This window comes from Acartia tonsa, chromosome 4, assembly GCF_053477335.1.
Source record: "Acartia tonsa isolate MP-2025a chromosome 4, ASM5347733v1, whole genome shotgun sequence".
Classification (NCBI taxonomy): domain Eukaryota; kingdom Metazoa; phylum Arthropoda; class Copepoda; order Calanoida; family Acartiidae; genus Acartia; species Acartia tonsa.
In genome coordinates this window covers 1,560,179-1,587,213 of record NC_137263.1, presented here as the reverse complement: position 1 = coordinate 1,587,213, position 27,035 = coordinate 1,560,179, and the positions used below count along the sequence as shown (strand labels likewise).

Sequence of the window (27,035 nt, the reverse complement as noted above, 5' to 3'; positions counted from 1 at the left end):
ACTTCAAATTTTGTGGGGAGGAATGATTTATTGTCAATTCTACTTTCCCTATGTCATCTATACTAAAATTAAATATCTATTTATTTACATAAACATTATTGGGATTACTGAAAATAATGTAAATTATTAGGTATTTTGTACAATATTTTCAAGTGTCGAAAAAATCCATTTTTAAATATTTAAACCGTTGAATATCTGCTACTGAACATCGTAAATTATCAGATCTATATTAAAATTTATCAAACTATTTGTGTAATTTCCATCAAATTGCCTCTTTAGCACTGAACTCGAACCCCTTTATTTTTAAATAAATTGAACATAAGGAGTCGGGTATAGGCTTTAGTTTGATTGTTTACTAAATGTAGGTTAAGTTATATTTGATGTAGGGCATATACCCAAATTAGGCCCCGGAAGATTAGGCCACCCCCCCCCCCCCCGCAGGTGTTATGCATAGGGGAAAAGACTAACCTCCCCCCTATTACAAAAAAGTAAGGGGGTAGGTTCAGTGCTAAAGAGACCCTTCCAAAAAACTTTTTTACAAAAAAAAAACTATTAATTGAAAAAAAACATGATCAAAAACTGAGCTAAATGCAAGAACTATTGTGTAGGTATGAAATACATGAAAATATTTAATAGAAAACTATTACAAAATATATTTATATTAAACTTGTCTATTATTGAAAATGGTGGGTGAGCTGAATATGAAACGGCGAGTTGATCAATTCCAAAAAAAACACAATGAAATACAATAAAAATTCTAAAATATTTTTGGCCGACATAAATGCCCAAACTTGTTTATTTTTGATATTCTAAATAAATTTAATTAAAGACTACTAAACCCGAAGGTTGATTTAGCAAACTTCACCAGGACAAAGTTTTTTTTTAATTAAAATATTTGTTTTTATATACAAATTAAGAGTGGGAACTTAAAATCTTGTAATTAAGAAAGCTTAGAGAATATGAAAATGAACGATAATCTATAACTATTTGGTCCCCAATAACTACTTCTTTAGATCAAGATTATTGGAAACAAATTTTGGAACAGTCCATTAAAATTGAATAAAGGTAACAAAAAATTTTATGATTAGATGGTTATTAAACTTTGAGTACGAGTGTAATTTACAGTCCAATAATCCCTCCCTCCTTCTTTATACTAAACATTTGGCAAAATTTGTGTAACTTGTGTTTAGAGCCTAAGTAGAAAAATATGGCAATAAAATAAAATAAAAATCTATTCTATAAATAATTCCATACTTTAAACATGCAATTAAAAAAACCGCTACTACAATTAATAAAATACCTACATACGATAAAACTACCATAAATGATACAATATTCACTAATATTTCAATGTAAAATGAAAGGTTTAGATTTATAATTATGAAATCACGATGATTTAGTCAACAATGATGAAAAAATATGGTAAAGTGTATCACAAACTTTTTATGCTTAAAAAAAACTGTTTTATATATTACGCAATGTAAACTATAGCTAACCACTTTTTATCAAATATAAGTTTATAATCTTTTAAAATATATTAAGTTCATGATTTATAAGAACTTTGTACCGGGTTTAATTAATTTACAATTAATAAGTAAACTTAATTAAAATATGATCTTTCACTTTTAAAGTATTGTTTCTTTTGTATTAAGCCAAAGAATATTTGGCTATCACCTTTATATTTCTTGATATTTTTCTTTCTCAAACTGTGCACATACTTTTCGACCAATCACAGTCAAGTAATCATTTTAAAATCACTTCATGTGTCAATTTTAGCAGATTTATTTTGTAACAATTTGTGTATTTTCTGAATTTAATGGAATTCTAATCGTGTTGGTAGGTGGTGGTATGTATATTGATTGGTTACTGTCTGGGATCTGAAGGGATAAGACAATGGACAACAAATTGATTTACATCCCAATAATGATGAACAAGATAACACCTTCATAAGATTTAAATCATTAGTTCATACAATAATGATTTTTATCCCTAATAACCTATCCTCTTAGTCCAAAGATATGACAATGTTTACGCTAAAGAGTTAAAATTTCCAGCCCTCTTGATGTACATCCCATAATAATCTCTTCTGTAAATTGCAAATATTGGTTGAAACGTCTGGACACTCAAATTAATGAAAGAACCAATCAAAGACAATATAATTCCTCAAAGTTGTTGAGCCAGTGATGATAAAAACCTTATTATAAACTTTGGGTTCAGTGTCATTAACAGCTTATTGTCACCCATCTCCCTGGTACAAGTGTTAATTAATTTACAGTCCAGTGTCCCTTCCCTGCCTGGTTACTGTGCAGCATTGCAGGTTTGGATGGTTGAATCACCGAGACTTGATGTTGCTGGCAATCCATTCCAACCCCTGGTACAACCTGAAACATATATGATAGTTAATGGATATAAATTATACATGGATATCATTTATTGGAAAGTTTGTTCTTCCAGTACGATGGGAGAAATGGGTAAAAAAGGGGAGGGGGGGTAATCGATATTTAAGCCCGCTTCCAGTTTCACTTTATTATATAAGATGAAAATCAGGTGTAAGTACCCAAGTGTTAATAAATTCATTAATATATAACAAGGATGACAACATCCATAAAAGGCAAGTTCTAAAATCACACTGCACGGTAGGCTAAATCAGCATTTTTAAAATGGACCCAAATACTTTCTGGTAACGATTATAGAGCTGCTACGCTAACTAAATTGTACAGGAATCTTCAGGATGAGTTTTAATTAGATAGGACAATACTAAAACGTCTAAATTTTTTATCTATAACTAAAAATTTCGTTAACTGCTGAACCTATTGAGTTCTCAATTTAATGGAAGCTTCTTAAGCCTGGATGGTTTTAAGCTATTTTCTTCCTTTCCTTGCTCCCTCGAATACAGAGCTCCTAGATGCTTGGAGCGCAGCCGCTAGTTATTAATAAATCCTTAATTAGAAAAATCCTCAACTCTATCTCAATTAAAACGCCAAAAAAGTGAGAGTGAGAGAGAAAAAATAGGCAGAATTCCTTATGACAACAAACTTACCAAAGACCCCCCCCCCCCCATATTACCACTGTATAATATTAACCCTTATCTTTACTAAACCTAACCTAGCATTAATGAATATCAGGAATGAAAGAGAGAGAGGAGGGTGGGTGGACATTGGACTGTAAATTACACTGATACCCAAAGTTTTGTTGCCACGGTATCTTGTTCGTTGAACTTTTGTACTTTTCACGAATCTTGATTAGTTGATTTTAAAGTAAATTATCAACTTTTATCTTTTATAAAATTATTGTCGACCATTGTCTTATCCCTTAAGATTTCTGATTTAGCTTTTTTATTTAAGTGTCATACAACCAAACTTTGATTGCAACACCTTTTATTATAAGTCCTAACTTTGAATGGTTCATTTGCACCTGTTTTTTGGCCAAAGCACTCTTCCTATTCTTATCATTAACATCGCTTTTATGACAATTCAACAGCATGTTTTGTATATTTTTTAACGTCATCCGCTATGACACGGTGTGAGATAAGATTCTAACAATGGATGTAGATTATACTTGGATATTATAACGAGAGAAAAATTATCGTCAATTGGTTGCTATTTCTCTGTCATTTATTGGTCAGTTCATTTATCAAGTAGTAGGAAAAAGGATGGGGTAAAGGGGATGGATGTACGGTATCGTTATTTTTGCCCGCTACAACGTTTACTTTTTAAGAAAACATGAAAATCTGGTGTAAGATCCAAGTAATAATAAATTCTTGATAGAGGTGAGGATATGGGTGCGACAACGGCATATTAACGTACTTACCCTAATAATATTCCATAAAATAAAATTATGAGAGAAGTTTTTGTAAAAAAATAAAACTCTTAGCAGAGATTTTATAACAAGGATGACAATATCCAAAAAAGCACAAATAAAGTTTTAGAAAAATATATGAAAAAGCGCAGCAATAATAAGCTCTATAACAAGTATAAAAGAATCAGAAAATGGACAATTTAGAATAACTGAAAAACGATGTTATACAAAAATAACCCTTCTGTAGATTACAATCATTGGATATTCTACATAATAAACCAAACCAACTAAATTCAATAGAAGCCCCCGAAGTTATTAAGCCAACGAAATAAGAATACGTTATTATAAAACTTAGTGAACTAGTGTTATAAGCAGCCCAATGTCCACTCCCTCCCTTGATTTAAATTTAAATAAAAATGTTCAATTCAAATTAAATTAGAGTAGCTACAAACATATTTAATCTTTTATTATCAAACTTTTCCTAACTAATATCTGAAGTCGTACAAAATAATATTTTGTTCACATTTTATCCAATATTTATCTACTTATCACGGATTTGATGTTTTTATTTTTATAAAATTTATTAAAATTAAAAAAATATTGTCAATTTAATAAATATGCAGGGAGGGAGGGGTTATTGGAATATTATAGAGCACATTAGTTGGCTTGAAAACTTTGGGTACTTTTATTATACCATGATTGGTTTATATAAACTAGAAGTTCTTAAACTTTTTCCGACAATAATTAAAACCTACACAAGGGATTATTTTGTTTTTCCTCATTGTGTGTGAGGAGGTCAATTTATCATCCATAGTCTTATGTCAGCCATTCTTTAATATATTTACCAACTTTAAGAAGGACGCACAGACAAAAGCATAGTATAGAATCGCTGCGATAATTAAAATATATTCTTTACGTGATATGCAAGTGTCTTTTAAACGCAATTCGATACATGTACTGAATTTATAAGAGTTCGCTTTTATGTATATTTAAAAGCGAAGCTTCTATATAATTATTGTCTGTCCGTCCGTAATGGTTCGCTTTTATAGAATGTTAGAATTGTCCTATTGATTTTGTGATGATTTAAGGTTCTATTTAGGAAGCGTAGCAACTCTATAATCGTTACTAGAACGTCTGTCTGAGTACTTGTAAATGTCGATTAAAAGCTGAATATGTTTAATAGAGAATCAAAGCCTAGCCAACAACCTTGGGGACCATATTAATTCTGGTTGGTTGAGTGTCCAAACGTTTCAACCACTAATTCTAATCTACAGAAGGGGTAATTTTGTGTGTTAACATTGAGGATGTACATTAATTTATTGGCCATTGTCTTATCCCTTTAGATCCCTTCTTGACGAAAAGCTATTCCCTAATTATATAAAGTAAATAGACACACTCATTGAAAACAATCTCATTTCCTGATTCTAAAATGCTTACAGTTGTACTGGATTTATCATTGATTGGATGTTACACCAGATTTTCATGTTCTCTAGGAAAGTGAAACTCAGAGCGGGCTAAAATAACGATACCCCCAATCCAATCCCTTTAACCCATCCCCTTCACTCCTACTGGATAAAAGAACTGACCATTAGATGAGTTCAATGTTAGCAACCTAAAGTTACGACATCAATTACAATTGTTTACATTGAAGCACGTACATACAAGAGAATAAATGTTTTAAGTAGTGCAGCAGCAATAATAAAATATATATTTGAAATAACTATAGGCTTCAAAGAGGGAGAATCCAAAATATAAAAGTATTTTAATGTTCTTTTCTTCCTTCACCCCCCCAAAAAATGTTAGGTTTAAAAAATCAAAAATATGTTTGATTTAGCTATTTAGTCAGAAATGAATAATCAGAATATAAATGTAAGAGAGTCGAAGCAAAATTGTAAGGAAATTTGTTGAAAAACTGCTTGATACAGGATAATGTTTATGGACCTACTTACATTTTTAGGACTTGATTATAAGAGTTACTTAGCTTGTAATATTTTACTTTGTTGTCCCAGGAACCGGTATACCAAAAATCAGATCAATCGGATAATTAGATCACATAAAAATTAGTTGTTAAAAAAGTAAAAATATCAACATGTTAAAAAATGACGTACGGACATTCTGTTAATGATTATAGAGTTGCTACGCTTTCTAAATCGTACCTAACTACTACAGGAATCAACGTGCAAAGTTTGAAATCGATAGGACAATTCTAACCTGCCTAAATTAAAGAAATAAGCTATCCGTTACAGACGTACGTACGGACCCTAATCCTAGAAAAGCTTCGCTTTTAAAAACAAACAAATAAACTCAATGACACATCACATGAACCAAATTCAATGGCCAAAAATCAGAGAAAAACGGATAAGCATTCTAATTGGTAAACAAAGATTTTGGAAATCCCCAAAATTCTGTAGTCGTCAAGTGAATAAAATACTAAATATCCGGTATCTAAAGGGATAAGACAATGGCCAATAAATTGATGTACATCCAGAATGGTGATACACAAAATTACTTCTTCTATAGATTACAATTTGTCGTTGAAACGTTTGGACAATCAAATAAATAAACCAACCAATCAAAATTCCATAAAAGTCCCAAAAGTTGTTAAGCAAACGAAAAGAAAACGTCAATTTAAAACTTTGGGGACTCGTGTAATAATCTTTCCAATTGTCCCCGGCCTACATTCCTGGGACACTAAACATCAGATTTATCAAAATCTAACATATGCTTTCTATCGTCCATTATCCAATCCCAATATGCTTGGTCAAAAGCACATTTTGAAACCGCTAATCGCCCACACACGTACTCAAATACATTAGACATAGATTAGAATCTAAAAATATTGCAATTTTTGACATTTACAATGTTAGGAATTTTTACTATATTTGCTAAAACTTATGATGTATGCAAATAACTTTTTCATGACAATGTCTACATTAAATCATTGCTAGTATCCAGAATTTATACCTAATGCGCTCAAAAGTATGAATTAATAAACTTTAAGCTCTAATCCAGAAAAGTTAAATGTGACATCAAAAAAAAAAGATATCTTTTGCGTCCATTAGGTAAATATTGTGTTGACTTCAATGTTCTCGTGAAAAGAAATATGTATAATAACACAAAAAATAGTTTGATTAAATATTTAATTGCATAGCTACTTGTAAACCCATTGCTTACTTAAACCTGGCCTAAGTAAGGCAGATGTCTTGGTTGTCTATTGTTGTTATTGTGCTAAATAAAGTTTATATAAGTATAGCCTTGCATATTGCTAGGCCGATATAGTTCTCCATCCTCCCAAGAGAAATCGCCCCAGTAAAATACCCCCCAAGTATTTTTTTGGTTTAAAAAAAAAAAAAAAAAAGTGGAGGGTCGACTTACCACCTCAGTCTCACTCCCACTTCCCTTCCTTCAAGTAACCTGGAAACCTATATGTGTGAAGCCGCTACTACCCAAGCTTAATTCAAGCTCCAGTGTCCTTAAATACTCAAATGAAAAAATATATTTGACTTACCCTTCTCCAGTGAGGCCACAACAGGACTGTATCTGCCATTTATGTTTCCTAATATTCTGCAGGTTCAACTGCCGCGAGATTTCTGTCGCGGACATACAACCAGAAACGTCCTGAAATAATGTATAGGGATGAGATTCTGCAGGTTCAACTGCGGCGAGATTTCTGTCGCGGACATACACCCAGAAACATCCTGAAATAATGTATATAGATGAGATTCTGCAGGTTCAACTGCCGCGAGATTTCTGTCGCGGACATACAACCAGAAACATCCTGAAATAATGTATATAGATGAGATTCTGCAGGTTCAACTGCCGCGAGATTTCTGTCGCGGACATACAACCAGAAACATCCTAAAATAATGTATATGGATGAGATTCTGCAGGTTCAACTGCCGCGATATTTCTGTCGCGGACATACAACCAGATACGTCCTGAAATCATGTATCAGGGATGAGATAAAACAATGTATATAGGATATACGTGGATATATTGACAGGGAAAATTTGTCGCCTATTTAGCTTGCTAATAGATATTTATAGGTCAATTTGTTCATCCAGTAGGAGGGGACGGGATGGGGTAAAGGGGTTGGATAGGGAGGGGGGGAGCATATCGTTAATTTAACCCCCTGCGAGAATCACTTTATTAGAATACACGAAAACCTGGTGCAACATTCAAGTAATAATATATCGATTATTCTTATATATTTTGGATCGTTGCTGCGCTAAATAAAGCCCTAAAAATCAAATGCATAACATATCGCCAATTAAATTTGCTAATTTTATATAAAAATAAAGATAAAATTCTACTCTCTTTCTAAAAGTTATATAAATAAATAATTAGAAATAGTAATTATGTAAGTGTTATCTTTTGCAGAGAAAATTATACATTTGTACTTAATACGTAACAAAGATGACAACATCCACAAGTAGCAAAGCACATAAATATCATGAAATGGACAAACGGACAAAGTAAGTTATAGTGCAGATGTATGTTCTCACAACTAAGCAAAATCTTATACAAATTGCATTTATAACATGACCGACAGACTGACTGACAAAACAATGTATAAATAGGAATCTTTACCCAAAATTCCAGATGTCTATCTTAAATAGCAGTAGAGAAAATCACATTTCCCCAATAGCGTTACGGACTGACTGATGGATACACAAAGTGAACTATAGAGTAGTTTCGCCATTAAAAATATTTGATGCATTTTTAAGACATTCCATGAAAGAAAGAAAATTATCTTTGAGTTGTGTTATGTAATCTTTTCAAGTTAATAAATCAACAAGGATGACAACATCTAATAAAAGTGAAGCTCTCAAATAGGACGGTTAATTAAACGAACATTTAAACTTGTTGTGTCAGAACTTTACAGAATATATGTAGAATATTTGAAATTACTAACTATTTATTTAAATCATTTACAAATAGACATGATATTTGTAAAGAAGTTGCTGTTTGAATTTCTATATTTGCTTTGTTTAGAAAAGGGAGTTTATGTTATATCAGCAAAAATTATTTTATTTCATTTTGTATAATCAGCGAAAAAAATTAACAAATATATACATTCATATTTTATCTAAATTTTTCTACTTAATAATAACATGTCCGTGTATCTATCTGTCACTCAAAATTTGTAATAAAATGTAAGCAAGGAACCCCCCAGTCCCTTGTTGTTGCTACGCTACTTGTTGACATAATTGTCCATGTTTGTTTAGATAAATAAATGCAGTAACTAATGTTAATATCAGGAAGGAAGGGGACACTGGGCTGTTTATAACACTAGTCTCCAAAGTCTTAAGATAACGTTTTCTTATACGGTAGGGACTTTTATTGAATTTTGATTAGTTAGTTAATTTAGTTGAATGTCCAAACGTTTCAAACACTTCCAAGAAAATCTACAGAAAGATTAATTTTGTGTATCATCATTGGGGATGTACATCAATCCCTGTGTTCATATGCATAATAAAGTGGAATGTGTGAATTAAATTATGTCTCTAAATGTATTTTCTACTTTAATATTTTGCACATTGTGAAGTTATAACTTATATCATCAAGATTTATCTGGATAGAGAATCTTAAGTTTATGAAAAGTTAGAAATAATACGATTTTAATAATTTTAAGTCATCTTTTGTATGTGTGTATTTACAACTAGATATACAAGAACTAAGTTAAAACTTAATTTATTGCCTATTGTCCTATTCAAGTAATACTTATTTCATATAATTAGACGAAAACTGGAAAATACGAATGCGAACATATTTGAAAATGTTAACTTAATAAAACCATACCTAATAGTTACTAGTTAAACATCCCATTTCCCCAAATTGACAAGTTATCGATATAGAGAATATCTATTCATAGCATCTAATTAAAGACAACTTTCCGCGGAAATTAAAATGAAAAATTAAAATAAAATCAGTTTTGTTAACCCTGAGGTGCCTAAGGACCGGGCAAAAAATGATATTAATTTCATGATCTTTATTTTTAATTATGGAAAATTGTCTGTAATTCGATGCTATTCCTAATTTTTCAGTATGACTGGGAATCGGTTCTAAATCAGCAGATGTTAATCGGTTTCGCAGCCATACTATAATATTTTACCTGTTTATTGGCAAATACAAGTACTGCTGCTTTGTTCAGTTCATCACTCTCCAACATTTTGTGAAGCTCCTCCTTATTCAATGATATCCTCTCTCTATCTGTACTATCCACCACCATGATGATAAACTAAATAATATAATTTTGTGAAGCTCCTCCTTATTCAATGATATCCTCTCTCTATCTGTACTATCCACCACCATGATGTTAAACTAAATAATATAATTTTGTGAAGCTCCTCCTTATTCAATGATATCCTCTCTCTGTCTGTACTATCTACCACCATGATGATAAACTAAATAATATAATTTTGTGAAGCTCCTCCTTATTCAATGATATCCTCTCTCTATCTGTACTATCTACCACCATGATGTTAAACTAAATAATATAATTTTGTGAAGCTCCTCCTTATTCAATGATATCCTCTCTCTATCTGTACTATCTACCACCATGATGATAAACTAAATAATATAATTTTGTGAAGCTCCTCCTTATTCAATGATATCCTCTCTCTATCTGTACTATCCACTACCATGATGATCAACTAAATAATATAATTTTGTGAAGCTTCTCCTTATTCAATGATATCCTCTCTCTATCTGTACTATCTACCACCATGATGATAAACTAAATAATATAATTTTGTGAAGCTCCTCCTTGTTCAATGATATCCTCTCTCTATCTGTACTATCTACCACCATGATGATAAACTAAATAATATAATTTTGTGAAGCTCCTCCTTATTCAATGATATCCTCTCTCTGTCTGTACTATCTACCACCATGATGATAAACTAAATAATATAATTTTGTGAAGCTCCTCCTTATTCAATGATATCCTCTCTCTATCTGTACTATCTACCACCATGATGATAAACTAAATAATATAATTTTGTGAAGCTCCTCCTTATTCAATGATATCCTCTCTCTATCTGTACTATCTACCACCATGATGATAAACTAAATAATATAATTTTGTGAAGCTCCTCCTTGTTCAATGATATCCTCTCTCTATCTGTACTATCTACCACCATGATGATAAACTAAAAAATTAAGGTATTTAAGACGAATCGTAAAACAAACAACAATATAAAAAAAGAATACTAAGTATACGTTAAATTAACAGAAATAAATCTGGTTAATGTATTGTTCGCATTTAATAAGAAAAATAAAAAAATTCTCAATATCGCTTCAGTTGGATAAGAACTTTATCTGCTGCATTACAGATAACAGATTCTTTTTCATTCGGAAGAATTTAAAAATCTCTTATATAAATTACAAACATAAAATATAAGAACGATTTTAACGTCTAGCGTTATGACACAGATTTAGACCTGAATTGGAATCCCTCTACTTCTTCCAAAAAAAAACTTGGAAGATTTGTTGGAATTTACTTGCGAAATTTTATGGTTTTTTGAGATAATGTATGTACCTCTGTATTGCTGTAGTATGTATTCCATGATGTCCTCAATGACTCCTGTCCTCCCAGGTCCCACATGATGAAGTGAATATTGTTCCACACCACCTCCTCCACGTTGCTGCCGATGGTTGGGGAGGTGTGCACCACCTCGTTCATTAGAAACTAACGGGGTTCAAGTTTACATTTCATACTTATGTTAATCGTTGCATTATTTTGGAAGTTTCACCTGATTTTCATATACTCTCATGAAGTATAACTCGCAGCTGATTCAAAATTTTCAAAATATTACATAAAAGGGGAGGGGTTGTATGCTTGACAAACCATTTCGAGGGAAGTCACTGTCTGATAATATGTAATGTATAGTCCAAGATTACCAACAAGTGCCAAATCTCTGATTAATTTTTAACCTAGTCTTGACGAGTTTGGCATATGTCCTACTTTTCTACACTTTGATGAACTAAAATAGGAACTTTAACAACACACCCATTTCCAAACTTACATTAAACGATTGAAATATATAGCTATAATAAGTATGAAAGTATTATTCTAATTAACACTATGGCAAGGAAGAAATATTTTTTGCCCAAAGGAATAAAAGATGGGAATGAACCAAACAAAATGTGTTGCAAATATGTAAACTTTCCTGATATAAAATTGTAGTTTTCCCGGCATTGTCTAAACCAACCATACAAATCTTATGTTCTAAAAAAAACAAATATAAATATTAGAGAAAACAAATTTTACCAGACAAATCCATCTAGATAAATCAGGGACAATTACATTCGCAAGATATTTTTTTTTGTCTGTAGCTTAAGTACTCGAAAGATAATGAACCAATTAAGAGTTCTCCATTTCAAGAAAGCTTCTCATCGGTTCCGGGGTGATCTTGGGCTATTTAATTTATAGATTTAAGTCTTTGAATGGTTTTGGCCAGCTCAAAATTTTAGGACAGGACAGTAAAAAATCAGGAAGGTATTGCTAATAAATCATGAAATTTCGTTGAATTGGTAATCAGACTTTAAAATTTTTTTGAATCTTAACAAGAAATACAAAGAGCCTGTATTAAATAGCAGCCAAATAACTCACGTTTCTAACAGACGTACAGATAGTAGCTTACCTACTAGTAAAAAGAATATAAATGCCGAACAAAAAATTTATTTTTACCTTCGTTTCCAAACAAATTCCAAAGTTTGGCCAAAATCAGCCCCATTTTTATACTTTATTTTAAATCACTTATTAAACTTAAAATAACATGCGTGCAAACTTATACAAAAATAAAAATCACTTATATAAAATAATAAAAACTTTGAGTCACAAATATTCTGATGACATTTGTTTGTAGAGAGAGAGAGACGTGCGTAACCTTCAACCTTTTCTGTTGTTCTGTCTTTAGTAATGCAGTCAGCTGTTTCAACTCTGAACAGAGAAATAGGAAAATTTTTCTCTACTATTTATCCCCTTATTAAAAATGGCTAAATTAAAACTTATTTTGTTCATAAACTTTACGAATCAATAGAATTATCTTTATTTTCTTAACATAACGTTTAAGTAGTCATTTTTTACGACAAAGGGTGAAAAAATACCAACAAATTATGTGTTTCATTGTGGGGAAAATTGTCACAAAAAAATTTTAACATAAGCCAATGAAGATGTGCGTACGTACTTTGCTAAGGAGAAGAGACCAAGTTGCCAGAATCTAATTTTTCAAAATTTGAATTAATTCATAAAAAAATTCAATTATCTGTTAAAATAGAAAAGCACGCCACAAAGCCAAAATATCAATCTCAAAATTTTTTTTTTTAGAATCAAATATTGTACAAAATATGGCAACGCTGCTTAAGATAGAAACAAAAATATTACTCCGCCGAAAATTAAATAATTAAAGTTAGTCTTTAATTTTAAAAAAAAATTCGAATTAAATTGCTGTTAGATTTAAATATATTAGTAAATAATGTTTATTTATATATTACCTTAATATTAAAAACCATAGAAATTACTATTTATTTTAAAAACTAGTTTTTATAGTATCATAGACAAAAAATTAGATAGTATAAATATTTTTTTAAATATGTATTTTTTATGATTTTTGTGAAAAAAGACCCAAAACATTGTTTTTAAGATTTTGATTATTTTGGAACATAATTTATTTTCTATATTTTTATTAATCTGTGGAAGAAGGGAACGATTACGTAATAGAACGTGAAACCGGTTTCAGATGTAAACAAAAGAATTCAACTTCGTAGCAGACAAAATCGCGTCGAGGAAATTTTAATTTCACTTCGCTTTGTGGTTTCTTACTACGCATTAGGACTGGTTTTTTGTCTATTATTAAGACTATTTGCCTCAGGCGAAAGAGTGTACTTTATTATATAACAATTTTTTTGCTTTATATCAAAGTAAACATCTTTTTTAGTGACCATGAATTTTTGTTATTTTTATATAGCTAATCTTGATTTAAAAGGAATTTCTAATTGTTCTAAAGATAAAAACACAACTTATTTTTTTCTCTTAATATTCTTGGAAAACAATTGTTTCACATATCTATAATACAAAGTAGCTTGATGTCTGTCCGTCTGACCGTCTGTCCGTCTGTCTGTCTGTCCCTTAAGATCTCGGTAACCACTAATCCGATCGGATTCTACTCTTCAGGGAATATACCTACTGGTCCTGTGGTGGTTTTAGGCTATTTTCTTGGGGGTTGGGACACCCCCAACCCCCCCAAAAATAAAAAAAAACCAACCCCCAAAATTTTTTTTTACTTTTTTTGTAAAATCTCAGTAACTGCTGATCAAATTGGGCTCTACCCTTCTAGGAATATACCTACTGGTTCTCTGGTGGTTTTAAGCTATTTACTTGGGGGGTGTGACACCCCAACCCCCCCCAAAAATAAAAAATAAATCCCCACTTCCAAAATTTTTTTTTTTTAATTTTTTTTAAACAAAAACCAGTAATTGGGGTGGGGGAACCCCACTGCAACATGGGGCGAAGCCACCATGAATCCCCCCCCCCCGAAAAAAAAAATCAAAATATTTTTTTTTTTAATTTTAATTTTTGTGTATGCGAACAACCTAGGTCTAATTTTTACGAATTGAAATTTTTGTGTATACGGCAAACAACCTGGGTTTAATTTGTACAAATTAAAATTTTTGTGCATAAAGTGCACAACCTGGGTTTAATTTTACCACAGAGTAATTAAACAAAGAAAATTTTTTTGAATATTTCTATTAAGGAGGGTTGACTTCCCAAAACTATATAGGGCGAAGCCCCTAGAGGCTAGGGGCGAAGCCGCTAGTTAATAATAAATCATCAGTTCTAATTAAGATGTTAAAAAATAAAAATTTTGAAATATATGTCTCTTTGCATTTTGAATCTTTTAGTAGATTTTTGATCCACTTTTCAATTACTAGTTGATTCGTCATTAGTATTATTATTAAGTAAGTCTATTTTTCACTTCAACAATTTTGTTTGTTTGTCTTAAGTAATATATTAAAATTGCTTTGTGGTGGGTAGGGGGGGGGATCGGGATGAAAAAAATAATATTTTCCTGATGAATATGACTAAAACGTTCCCCCCTCCTCATGTATACCCCAATTTCCATTTCAAATGACGAGGTCTACATTACTTAACTACAATACTACATTGCATTTGATTATTTATTTTCAGACAAAATTTATAATGCCCTCTCGGAATATTCCCATTGTTTTCTTTGACCTTGAAACAACTGGGCTTTTAAGTAAACGATATTTGCCTGACATTATAAATATTGGAGCTGTGGACAGCTATGATAAAGACTTGACTTATGATAGGATTTACCATCCAAATAAAGATATAAAAATCGGTGCTTCCAGAGTTAATGGATTTACTAAGAAACCTTCTTTAATTGGATGTGAATATCTTTATCTAAACGGTAACAGAGTGGACGGAATGGATATGAAGGAAGGTCTGGAATCTTTTCTGGACTGGATTGAGGACGTGTATAATGTTCCTGTTGTGTTAGTAGCGCATAACTGTTTCAAATTTGATGCAAAGGTAAAAATATATTGAAAAAAGGCATATATTGGTGTATACCTTTTCAACAATTAGAAAATAATTATAATAAATAAAATTTTCATGGAAGTATGTTAACTACATAGTCAACTTGCCTAAGGATTTGTTTTATTGCAATTTTATGCATCATTTATCTTTTTGTAATTTGGACAAAGGTAATGAGAAATGCTCAACTTTAAATTTTGAAAAGTTTTTATCATATTCATAGTTTACTTTTTTTGATTTTCAGGTACTTTTGCGGAACTTTATTGAATACGGTGTAAAATGGAGCAGGTGTTTAGCATATGTAGAACATTGTAAGCTATGGAAACCTTTTTTGTTTAAAAAAACAGTATAGATATCATATAGCCAATACATTCATTTAGTTTCATCAGAGTTAATCCTATTTTTAAGAGGGAGGCTAATGAGACACATTTTAAACCTAAAACACAAAGTAACTGAACCAAAGATGAATTAGAGCAAAAAATAATTCTGTCTTAAATGAATTACAATCGTCTAATTTGCTTTTAAAAAAAAAGATTGGGCTTTAATAGGCAGTTTACGTTACCAGTGTTGGGTCTACCACTTCTTATTCACAGTTCTACATTGTAGGTACCTTGTAACATTTTATAAGCAACTGTCATACCAAATTATTTCAATGCTTGAACGCTTTTTTTGGTTGATTTCCTTTATGTTTTAGGTTTTGTTTGTCTCATCCTGCTCCCCCTTTATGGTACTACAAAATTTTTACTCCATTGAAATTCATACTATAATGTTTCCATATGCATTAATTAAACAGAGTAGAAGAGGCAATTTTTGGATTCTCTGATAGTCTCATACCAAGCCGGGAAATATACAACCCTCCTTATTCGCTCAGTGACATGCTGGAGAAGGTTGGAGTCGATGCTTTAGAGGACGCGCAGGGCGTAAGGAAATTGGTTCGTAGGATGGCTAAGCAGAATCGTTTCACCTTTCGAGAATTTGTTCGCGATAAAAGGCAAGTAACTATTTTTTTAATAAAACACTTAACTAGGGCTTGTTTCATATTTATTAAATGAAAATCTGTCAAAACAACAAAAAATAATTTAAATTTTGCATTACTTAAAATATATAATTGCTCTTTAAAAAGTGGGTATCTATTATTAAGTAGGTACTCATTGTAAAGTTAATTTGTGGACAATGGAAAATAGGATGTGTTAGCTATAGATAACATATCCTCATGCTACTCCACAAAATACAGCACAAGTATTAACCTCTTTTAATGATTATCAATATAAGGGGGGGGGGGGGGGGGGTTAATGCAACCATCTCGTAATCATTTGTAAATGGCACTTAAAATTCTAATTTCGATTTGGAATTTTGCATGAGTAATCCTTGGTAGGTCCATTTTCCCTAAATCAAAAAAAATTGAAAAAGTAATGGTTAACGGCTCAGCCGTTTAGCCGTTTTTTTTTTTGGCTATTTTTAGGGCAAATCTGTCATACATTACGTAGGAATCAACTATTTGAAACATATTTTTGCTTTACATCATGTGAAATGATTAAAAAAAAACAACATTTTTTTTAGATTTCTAGTACCAGTAACTACCGGCTAGAACCGTTTGAAAACGTTTTGGAGAGGCAAAAAGTGTTCTGTGGAGATAGGTTTCGTGATGGATTTGCCTTGAAAATAGCCAAAAAATAACTAGAGAACGGAGCCGTTACTTTTCCAACTTTTTGTGATTTAGGGAAAATAGACCTATCAAGGATTACACATACAAAATTTCAGATCGAAATTCGAATTCCAAGTGCCATTTACACATTGATTACGAGATGATGGTTGCATTAACCCCCCCTTATTTCAGGTGGTGTAAATCTCTGTTGTCCATGGAAAAAGACTGTGGAATAGTTAGAGTAGGAAATATAAATTGTATGGGTGGGTTGCGTAACCTGGAGACAGTTAAGCAAGGTTTAATTAAATATAAATTCACAATAATTTTATGTACATTTTTGCTAGTTACAATAAAAAAATTTGCTTTTAATAAAAATTCTTAGTCAAATTCTTACTTCAAGACTGACCTGCAATGCAATACGAAAGTTTTTTCTAGAGCAAATGATTTAATAACTAGTTTAATTTGACCGTCCACCTTTCAAAAAAATTACAAAACATTTACCTACAAAAAATTTACAAAAAAAGGAGGATGTGCAATGGCATAACAATGGTCTGAGGAGGGGGGGGGGGGGTTACTCGAGAACCCTTTGACCAAAATTGTGCTAACTTCGGATTTAAGCTACTGTAGGGCCAAAGTTACTTTTAAAATTATTGGTGACCGCTGTTTACCGCCGCTGTTAAAAAAAAACATTTTATTGCATTTCTCGCCGAATTAAGCAATTTGGAATCATTTGAGGCCAAGTTTTTTCCCCCCTTACCAGCAACCCTGCAGGGGGACTTAGTCATTTTTTCAAATTTTCGTTTATCAAGGTATATCTTAAATTCAGTATTTCTTCTGTGCTTTTAAAGATATTGGAACAAAAACTTCTTAGGTTGTTCAGTAAAAAATATTTGAATTAAAAATGGAGGCGAGACCTCTGCTACCGCCGTTCACCGCCATTTTCCACCGCCACAAAAAAAAACATGGTCTCAAATGATTCCATATCGCTTGATTTGGTGAGAAATGCAATAAAAAATTTGGCGGCGGCGGCGGCTGAAAATGGCGGGAGTGGTGGTAAATTGTCGTTTTTTATTACAATGTTTTTTTTACTTACCCACCAAAAAAGATTTCTGTCCAATATCTTCAAAAGCACAGAAGAAGTACTGAAATTCAGATATACCTTGATAAACGAGAATTTGGAAAAATGATTAAGTCCACCCGTAGGGTTGCTGGTGAGGGAAAAAAAATTTGAAAAAAATAACATGGTCTCAAATGATTCCAAATTGCCTAATTTTGCGAGAAATGCAACAAAAAAATTTTTTGCGATGGCGGGAGCGGCGGTCACCGATAATATTAAAAGGAACTTTGGCCCTGTAGTAGCTTAAATCCAAAGTTAGCACAATTTTGGTCCAATGTTATGCACATCCTCCTTTACAGAAAATTTACAAAAACTTACAAAAAATTTACAAAAAAAGAGAGGGGTAGGTTTCTGGTAAAATCCGTAAAGGTTATGTGTTATAAGTAAAAAACAGTAGTAGAATGATAAAAATTTATGTTAACTTTTTAAATTTTTTTGTCTATAGTTCTTTTCAATAAGAAATACACATATTTAGTGAATATTATCGTTGCGGTCTACTACTATTTTTAAGCCTTAAAACACACACCTTTACAGATTCTACTAGAAACCTACCCCTCTCTTTATAAAAAAATTACAAAAAATTTTCAAAAATATACAAAAAAAAATTGCCAGTTTTATTTTGTGTTTTGTTAACAATGTTCAATGTTCATGAACGAAAAAAGTAAAAATTTTATAGAAATTTAATTCAATTTTGTTACTTAAACTGTCCTATTTTGCATTTAATTAACCTTGTATAAATAAATGTCATATTAGTTCACTTTATTTGTATCAATGTGTAACCATAAGGAATTTTAGTGCCTTTTTTATATGTAAAAATGCCTTAAAAACATATATTAATCAATGATTGACTAAAAATGCACATTTTTATAAATTTTATTTGCCATTTTTTTTTGTTAAATTCCTGATAATGAGGGCAGTTTAGCCCTCGAAACGTTGAATAAATTTAAAATTCTGATGCCTTGAGTTTTTTTATGATCTGAGGATTTTACATGTTGAAGAAGTTAACTTTTATGTAATGAGCAATCTTATGTACATTTTCATATATATATTAAGTCTCCTATATACCTCCTATGATAATTGAATCTTCTGTGAAACTGTTAGTAATATTTTATATTTTTTATACATTTATTTGTTAAACATTTATATATTTTAATACATATATTTTTCAGAATTGTGTAAAATGTCATGGGTGGTCGAAGCCTTAATGAAAATATGTTGAAAATTCAGATAAAAAGTTCTAAAACTTACGAGTAGAAAAAGTACTAGTGGGTACGCCCCAAGAGGCTTTGGCCCCTGGGGCACTTGATTGAGGGGGATAGGTTAAATTTTTATTTATGGACGATTTTTCATAGGAGGGTTAAAGATACCCACCCATACAAACATTCCCTGGACGACCTATAAGAGATGCTTCACTGTAAAGAAGGTCCATATCGGTCATACGGTTACCGAGGTCTTAAGATACTGACTGACAGACGTCCTGTTACTTTTTTTTATAAGGACTAGCTGCTGCGCTTCTAGCTTTTGGGGAAATTATACATCTTTTTTTTCAGCGACCACAAATTTTTTATATTCATGTGGTCAATCTTAATTTAAGAAGAATCTCTTTAATCTAGCTTACTATTGATTTCACCCATATCCATTAGGGGCATTACACCATAAAGGGGTGTTTGTGTGGTATAAACCCCCACCAACCCAAATTATTTTTTTTGTCTCAAAAACATGATTATCTTTTTTTTGATGGCAGGTTTATTTTTTCTTGGAAATTAAAATCTACGCGATGAATTGATCTACTCCCCTATTAAAAATAGAACAGAACTTAAAACTTGTAACTACGAACTTCCTATAGATAATTGTGTCCATCCGGAAATTGAGTTGTATTACCCTCAACCCCCTCCCAACTTTTTTTATTTTGAAAACAGTAAGAATAAATTTCTTATTTGTAGGGGGAGGGGGGGGGGCCTTTCTTGAAGACGAAAATCTTCTCGGAGTTGATGCACACCAATTAAAGATAGATTAAGACTTATAACCGAGAATTTTATGCAGTGTCCATTAGAAAACTAAATCTTAGTGGAAACACAATTAAACACATATTTACCTACCATTTTAAAGTTTAAATATAAACCTTACTACAAATATAGGATTAAATATTTTTTTTCAGACGCTTATCTATAATGTCCTCCAGGAGGCACGTTCCCATTGTTTTCTTTGACCTGGAAACCACAGGTCTTGTAGGTGATGGTGGGGACATACCCGAAATCATAAATCTCGGTGCTGTAGACTGCTATGACAAAAACCTCACTTATGACGTCATTTATCACCCTGAAATAGACATAACACCCGGCGCTTCCAGAGTTAATGGATTTACCAAGAGATATTACACCAGAAGTGGATTTATTGGAACTGAATATCTTTGTCTGCACGGCAGAATAGTGAATGGGATGGATATGAAGAAAGGGTTGGAATCTTTTCTGGATTGGCTGGATAATGAGTACAATGAGCCAGTTCTCTTAGTATCTCATAACTGTTTCAAATTTGATGCCAAGGTATATTCATGTATTCACGATTGTGATTTCCCTTAAAGTGCATAGTCGAGTTTTCATATCCCCCTCCCCTATTTTTGGATTAAATAGAAGGTATGGGAGAGGTTATTTTTTAGCTACATGGTATCTCCTCATGTTTAGGGCACCGCAGGTTAAGGCCTCTCAGAGTTAAGGCGGGGTGTTCGAACTCTTTTTTTTTTTTTTTTTTTCTCATGCAAATGCTTGCACTAGTCTACTTGCCAACGAATTCTTTTTTTCCATATTCTATAAATCGGAATGATAATTCGGACAAAGATAGAAAAAGCGCCACTTGAATACATTACAAAATTATTTTATATTCAATTTTACTTTTATCTTGCAGGTACTTTTGCTGAACTTTATACAGTACGGTGTAAAATATAGCAGGTATTTAGCATATGTAGCATGAAAAAATTAAGCCAGTTCAAAGGTAAAAGTAAACAAAAAAATATAAGCCAGGATAGTAAATTATCAAATTGTGGTTTCGGCAAGTGTTTAGGTAAATCTTAATTCTTTTTCCCACTCTTCTCGGTAAGGGATTTTGGACAGAAAAATTACAACTTATTTTTATTACTGGTTATTTGACCCTGCTGAAATTCATTTCCAGTATGGCTTCAAAGTCGTTGAATAAACTTTAGATTAGAACCGTTTCTCAGTTATATTGAGAAATCCTGTACAACATCGTATTACAGTCAATTTTCCATGAATATTAAAATAAAAAGCATAAGATTAAAACTAGTTTTGTTAGGCCCACCCTTCGGCTATTTTTATATGCTCTTATTCATATGCTTAAATAAAACAGAGTAAAACGGTTAATTTGAGGTTTCTCTGACAGCCTCGTAGCAAGCCGTAGATGCTACGACCACCCTCCTTATTCACTCAACGCCATGCTGGAGAAGGTTGGAGTCGATAAATATCAGAGTCACGATGCCCTAGAGGATGCTCAGGACGTGAGGACATTGGTTCGCAGGATGGTAAAGCAGCACGATGACACTGTCCAACATTTTCTTTTTCTTAAAGCGTAAGTAAATTTTTTATTCATAATTAACAATGTAATACATTGAGTTTATGTGATAGCCCCATTATGCCTTAGGTAACAACAATGTAACAATTCAAATATAGATAGAGCGCAGGTAGGAAAAGAGTTTTAGCTACCTAGTGTTATTGAGATGTTTTTTTTGGCATGTCTATTCTAGTTTTTGTATTTTCTTGCATAATAAAACACAGAAATAAAAAGTTTCTTCAAGAGTGATCGTTCTTAATAAATTAAAAAGAAGCTCCGCTATCGAAAATTAGATAATTAGGTTGAACCGTCCCACTAAATCATCAATTTATTTTGTAATGGATTTATTATTACTTGAATCTTGCACAAGATTATCATGTACTCTAATAAAGTAACTTGTAGCTGGCTAAATAATGCCCCCCCTCTATCAAGCCCCTTTACCCAATACCCTCCCGTCCTACTGGATGAACAAACTAACCAATAAGTGATGTCCTTGTTATTAATATAATCTAAATTGACGACAACTTTCCACTGGACATAATATCCACTTATAATCTATATCCATTTGAATCCAATGTATTTTTTTCAGATGGTGTAAACCTCTCTTGTCCATAGAGAAAGACTATAACATAGTTAGAGTAAAGTGAGTAATAAATCTTAACAACAGAAAGATTAATTTTTAAAACTGATTTTAAAATGTTATAATAAGTGATAAATCTTAAATCAAGTTTAAAGGACTTTTAGAAACATCATGCATAGCTAAAAGTATTGTTATATAGTTCTTAAAAAGAGATGAATGTCCTTAATACTTGATAAATCTAATGTTTGTTCGTAAATGATAGCCTTCTATTTTATTTTTCTAATTGAAGAATTCATGTGATATTTATTCATTATTATATTGTATCTGGTCCTATGTGTTGTACAATCTACAATGTACCTAAAAGGCGCTGTGATAAAAGTTTTGTGATAATATTTATATAATGGCTACGATGATTTTATTCTTTTTATTTGCACTGGGAGGGAGACGACATTGGAATGTAAATTGTATTTTGTACCCAAAGTTTTATAAACACCACCTCTCATTTGTTGGCTTGATAAGTTGAGGTAATCATTGAATCTTGAATAATAGGTTCAAACCAACAGGTCAACCAATAAATTTTAAAGTACAGTAGTGGTTTTTCACCAGGGGGGATGAACATTAATTAACTTCCATTGTCTTATCCCTTAAGATCCCTACATTTAAAGAAAAGCATTAATTTTAAATTCTATATCTGTGATAATTGAATCTCGTTTAAATATGTTTGTGATATTTTGATCATATAATATACATAGCTTTTTATCTATGTATTAATCATTTTATATATTTTATAATATTTTTCAGATTTGTAGAAAATGTGATCAAGTTATCAAAACCAGAAAATGCGTTGAAAATTCAGATAAATAGTTTTTTTAAAATGTTTATAGTACCACTATCCAAAGTTTTGGTATCTAGTATGTACGTATTTTTAGTAGATGTTTCAAAATTAAATGTTTTTTATCATTTTTTCACTTGAAAGTTATTGATTAGTTAAATGGTTAATTGCATGTAGCTTGTAAAGCAATTAGGAATCCATCTACTTAGATGTAAATTTTATAATCATCATTCAGAAAATCGCAAAACCTCAAGTATCTTTAGCAAAAAATCTGTGTGTCCTTGATTTAGGCTAGTACACGACTTTTTTTAAAATTAAAAATTCTTGTTATTTGTATTCTACAGTAAGGTTAATTGGCAGCTAAGAATTATTCATATTACGTCTCAAAATTAAGTATTTGGTTATCCTTTTTCCTTCATTTGTAAGTTGAAATAACATCTTAACCAGGAAGTAGGGGATATAATATTGGACTGTAAATTATACTGGTACCCAAAGTTTTTTGATATTTGATTTTTTTCATTGGTTGGCTATAAAACTTTAGATATTAAATCTTGAGTTGGTTGGTTCAAACTTAGAGTGTCTTAACTTTTCAACAAATTATTTTTATTTACAGAAAGTGATATTTTTATTGACATAAAAGTGAAATATATCAATTTTTAGTCCATTGTCTTATCCCTTTTGTCCCTGAAGAAAATATCAACAGTATTTTTATCTTAAATAATCTTTGTGAAATTTGAATCTAGGCTACTTGTGTCAATTTCTTGATAATTACAACTTGTGTTACTACATGCATTAGCTACTCATCTATTACTTCAAATTATTGTTTGTTTCATTATATGTATATCATATTATATGTAATTCTTGAATGGTTTTTATGACAGTTGTCCGCGAATATGCATTTAAAATAAGAAAATTTGATGGGCGATTCTTTGGACAATATTTCAAAATATAGTCTGCTTCCATCCAGAGATCTAACGAGACAAGACAATGGACGATAAATTGATGTACAACCCCAATGATTATACCAAAAATTACCCCTTCTGTAGATCACAATTAGAGGTTTAAACGTTTGGAAACGCAACTTATTGAACCAATCAATAAGTATTCAATAACAGTCCCCAAAGTTGATGAGCAAACGGTTAAGAAAATTTTGTTATAAAATTTAAGGGACAAGTGAAATAAACAGCCTAATTTCCCATCCCTCTTGGACTTGGTTTCTATCGTAGATTAGAACAAGTTTGAATAGTGGAAGAGTGTGTGAGGGGGGGGGGGGTGAGTCGATGTGTACTATAATAGTACACATCCTAATAAATAGTTTAGGTCCTATGGTAGTGATAAGCAAGGATGACAGCATCCATAAAAGACATAAAACGGGGAGACCTACAAACATTAACAAATATAAAGTAATAACGTATTTAATGATCAACCTTACTAATAGTTTTCTAAATTGTACCTAAGGGGGGGGGGGCACATCTGACACTTTTGCGTAAACAGGGATTATAGGCTTTGTCTTAGGAGTTATAGGATAGGTTATTTGGGGAAAAAGTTTAGTTTTTGGGTGTATTTTCCTTATATTTAAAAAAAATTTTGATAGGTCTCCAGGTTCAGGTGCTGCAGGCTGGAAGGTCACTTCTGGACAGGTATAAATGAAAAAAAAAATTTGTTTGAAGAGTTAGAGATCAACTTATTAAACCAAATATGCATCTTTTGGGATGTTATGAGCATATATGAAGAAAAAATAAAAATCAGCCTCCAGGTTCAGGTCCTGCAGGCCTCCAGGTGAATTCTGGACAGGTAAAAACTGAAATTTTAAATTTTATAGTTAGAACAAAACTTATTTTACAAAAGTTGCTACTTTATGGATGGTATGAACTAATTTGAAGAAAAATTTGAAATCGGGCTCCAGGTACAGGTACTGCAGGCCTCCAGGTAAATTCTGGACAGGTAAAAACTAAAAATTTTCACTTTTAAAGTTAGAGCATAACTTCTTTAACAAAAGTTGCTACTGTTTGGATAGTATTAACCAATTTGAAGAAAATTTGAAATCGGGCTCCAGTTACAGGTACTGCAGGCCTCCAGGTAAATTCTGGACAGGTAAAAACTAAAAATTTTTACTATTGAAGTTAGAACAAAACTTATTGAATAAAAGTTGCTTCTTTATGGATGGTATTAACCAATTTGAAGAAAAATTTGAAATCGGGCTCCTTGTACAGGTACTGCAGGCCTCCAGGTAAATTCTGGACAGGTAAAAACTGAAATTTTTACTATTGATGTTAGAACAAAACTTATTGAACAAAAGTTGCTTCTTTATGGATGGTATTAACATATTTGAAATCGGGCTCCAGGTTCAGGTCCTGCAGGCCTCCAGGTGGACAGGTTAAAACTAAATTTTTTTTAACTAATTAAAAAACAAACAAGCTTGTTTAAAATTATATAGTAAAGCTTCTATGGCATCAAATAAAGATTTTAGTTTGGAATACACTTTTTTAACTCTCTTCTTTCAGATAATTTAGAATGGTTTAATATTTTCCATCAAATGCAAATTGTCAGGAAATGTAATAATTTCTAAATGTATCTGAAATTTGGCTGATATACAAAATAATATTTATCAATTGTGTAGCTCACCTTCTGTGTCTGACTGTCCATTACTTAATTGCTACCACAATAAATGCTTTGATAGATTTTAGCGGATGTAATGTAATATCAACTATATTGCATATTTCAAACTTAATGAAAAATCATTTTTTTAAAGTCTAAATCAATTTAAATTTAATCTAGCTATTTGCAATATCATTTTCTTTCTCAAAATAAAATGAGATCTTCTAAAGAAAACAAAAACCTAACAGTACAACAATTCCATATGGTTTAGGACAACATTAAATCTATTTTTTTTATATAATGGTTGTAGAGTCTGTCTTTCATTGGTAAGTAAATATTAGAATATTTGTCACATTTAACTTGAACTGAATGTAAAAAAAAAATTTTCTAGTCTTCATTCAAATAATCTTGGGCACAATGTTTGTGTGCAAAAGATTGGCGACAGATTTTTTCTCAACGACGATGCTCATGCTCCTCATGAGATTGATGAGAAGTTTGTGCAGAAACATGTGATTTATTGGCAATTCAATCTGACAATGAACAGATGATGTCTAACTTGTATCTTAGTTCTAATTGTCTATTTTAACAAAATTTGTTTGGTTTGTTTGTTACTTTTAAGTTAATTTTGTCAGAAAGTTTTCATATCCCTTTTTTTATACTTGATAGTTGAAGAAAGCCTGCAGGAAATATGCCGCTCTAATTGCTGAAAGACTGCCACAATAATGCTTAATACCCCAAATTTGAAGCCTGCAGCTTCAATAACTTTTTTGTATCAAATTGAGGGTATTGTGTTGGATTTTGGTTGGATTTTTACCGCAGTTAGAGCAGTGTATTTCCTGCAGGCTTCCTTTAGTGACTGACCTGTTAACAGTACGTTTTTTTTATATATATTCTAGTCAATGCTTAATATTTTTTTTTGCAGATATAATTCAAAATGGTTGGATTTAACTTGAACCTTGAGCCCGATTTCAAATTTTTCTTTGTATTAGTTAAATAGATATAGTTCTAACTCTTTAGTTAAATATTTTAATTTTTACATGTCCAGAATTCCCCTGGAGACCTGTAGTACCTGATCCTGGAGCCCTGCAGTACCTGATCCTGGAGCCCAATTTCAAATTAATCTTCAAATTGGTCAATACTTACTATCCAAAAAGTAGCAACTTTTGTTAAATAAGTAATGCTCTAACTTTAAAAGTGAAAATTTTTAGCATTTACCTATCCAGGATCCACCTGGAGGCCTGCAGTACCTGAAGCTGGAGCCCGATTTCAGATTTTTCTTTAAATGAGTTAATACTATCCATAAAGTAGCAACTTTTGCTAAAGAAGTTATGCTCTAACTTA

General features: G+C 31.6%; 3 protein-coding genes across 5 annotated transcripts; 2 read left to right on the top strand and 1 right to left on the bottom strand.

Annotated features, from left to right (window-relative positions):
• Nucleotides 1-1,636: 1,636 nt before the first annotated feature.
• Arl5 (ADP-ribosylation factor-like 5) lies at nucleotides 1,637-12,960 on the bottom strand. 3 transcript variants are annotated; one of them, XM_080155614.1, is made up of 7 exons: nucleotides 12,494-12,960; nucleotides 11,975-12,031; nucleotides 11,342-11,493; nucleotides 9,914-10,039; nucleotides 7,307-7,416; nucleotides 2,295-2,381; nucleotides 1,637-1,877 (listed from the first exon to the last, which is right to left on the bottom strand). In XM_080155614.1, exons 1-6 carry the CDS (start codon nucleotides 12,537-12,539, stop codon nucleotides 2,333-2,335), a joined length of 540 nt encoding a protein of 179 aa, XP_080011740.1. In that variant the 5' UTR covers nucleotides 12,540-12,960; the 3' UTR covers nucleotides 1,637-1,877; nucleotides 2,295-2,332. The 3 variants fall into 3 exon arrangements, with proteins under 3 accessions (XP_080011740.1, XP_080011741.1, XP_080011742.1); XM_080155615.1 differs by having other exon boundaries at nucleotides 1,692-1,880; nucleotides 2,294-2,381; XM_080155616.1 differs by lacking the exons at nucleotides 1,637-1,877; nucleotides 2,295-2,381; nucleotides 7,307-7,416 and adding an exon at nucleotides 7,516-7,656.
• A 2,027-nt stretch (nucleotides 12,961-14,987) lies between these two features.
• Nucleotides 14,988-17,516, top strand: LOC145315628 (uncharacterized). The gene is made up of 4 exons (XM_080155613.1): nucleotides 14,988-15,358; nucleotides 15,606-15,649; nucleotides 16,155-16,352; nucleotides 17,199-17,516. Exons 1-4 carry the CDS (start codon nucleotides 15,005-15,007, stop codon nucleotides 17,386-17,388), a joined length of 786 nt encoding a protein of 261 aa, XP_080011739.1. The 5' UTR covers nucleotides 14,988-15,004; the 3' UTR covers nucleotides 17,389-17,516.
• Nucleotides 17,517-20,246: 2,730 nt separating this feature from the next.
• On the top strand, nucleotides 20,247-23,064 carry LOC145315632 (uncharacterized). Its single transcript, XM_080155618.1, has 4 exons — nucleotides 20,247-20,666; nucleotides 21,025-21,068; nucleotides 21,484-21,702; nucleotides 22,274-23,064. The coding sequence occupies exons 1-3, from the start codon at nucleotides 20,295-20,297 to the stop codon at nucleotides 21,500-21,502; spliced, it is 435 nt and encodes a 144-aa protein (XP_080011744.1). The 5' UTR covers nucleotides 20,247-20,294; the 3' UTR covers nucleotides 21,503-21,702; nucleotides 22,274-23,064.
• The last annotated feature ends 3,971 nt before the right edge of the window (nucleotides 23,065-27,035 follow it).

Excerpts from the sequence above, each read along its gene's own strand:
- LOC145315628 (XM_080155613.1), top strand. The coding sequence starts at position 15,005 with ATGCCCTCTCGGAATATTCCCATTGTTTTCTTTGACCTTGAAACAACT. Across the intron at positions 15,650-16,154 it reads TACGGTGTAAAATGGAGCAG|AGTAGAAGAGGCAATTTTTG; the intron begins GTGTTTAGCATA and ends TTAATTAAACAG. Across the intron at positions 16,353-17,198 it reads GAATTTGTTCGCGATAAAAG|GTGGTGTAAATCTCTGTTGT; the intron begins GCAAGTAACTAT and ends CCCTTATTTCAG.
- LOC145315632 (XM_080155618.1), top strand. The coding sequence starts at position 20,295 with ATGTCCTCCAGGAGGCACGTTCCCATTGTTTTCTTTGACCTGGAAACC. Across the intron at positions 20,667-21,024 it reads GTTTCAAATTTGATGCCAAG|GTACTTTTGCTGAACTTTAT; the intron begins GTATATTCATGT and ends TTTATCTTGCAG.
- Arl5 (XM_080155614.1), bottom strand. The coding sequence starts at position 12,539 with ATGGGGCTGATTTTGGCCAAACTTTGGAATTTGTTTGGAAACGAAG. Across the intron at positions 11,494-11,974 it reads GAAAACTACAATTTTATATC|AGTTTCTAATGAACGAGGTG; the intron begins AGGAAAGTTTAC and ends TTGAACCCCGTT. Across the intron at positions 10,040-11,341 it reads CATACTACAGCAATACAGAG|TTTATCATCATGGTGGTGGA; the intron begins GTACATACATTA and ends TATATTATTTAG.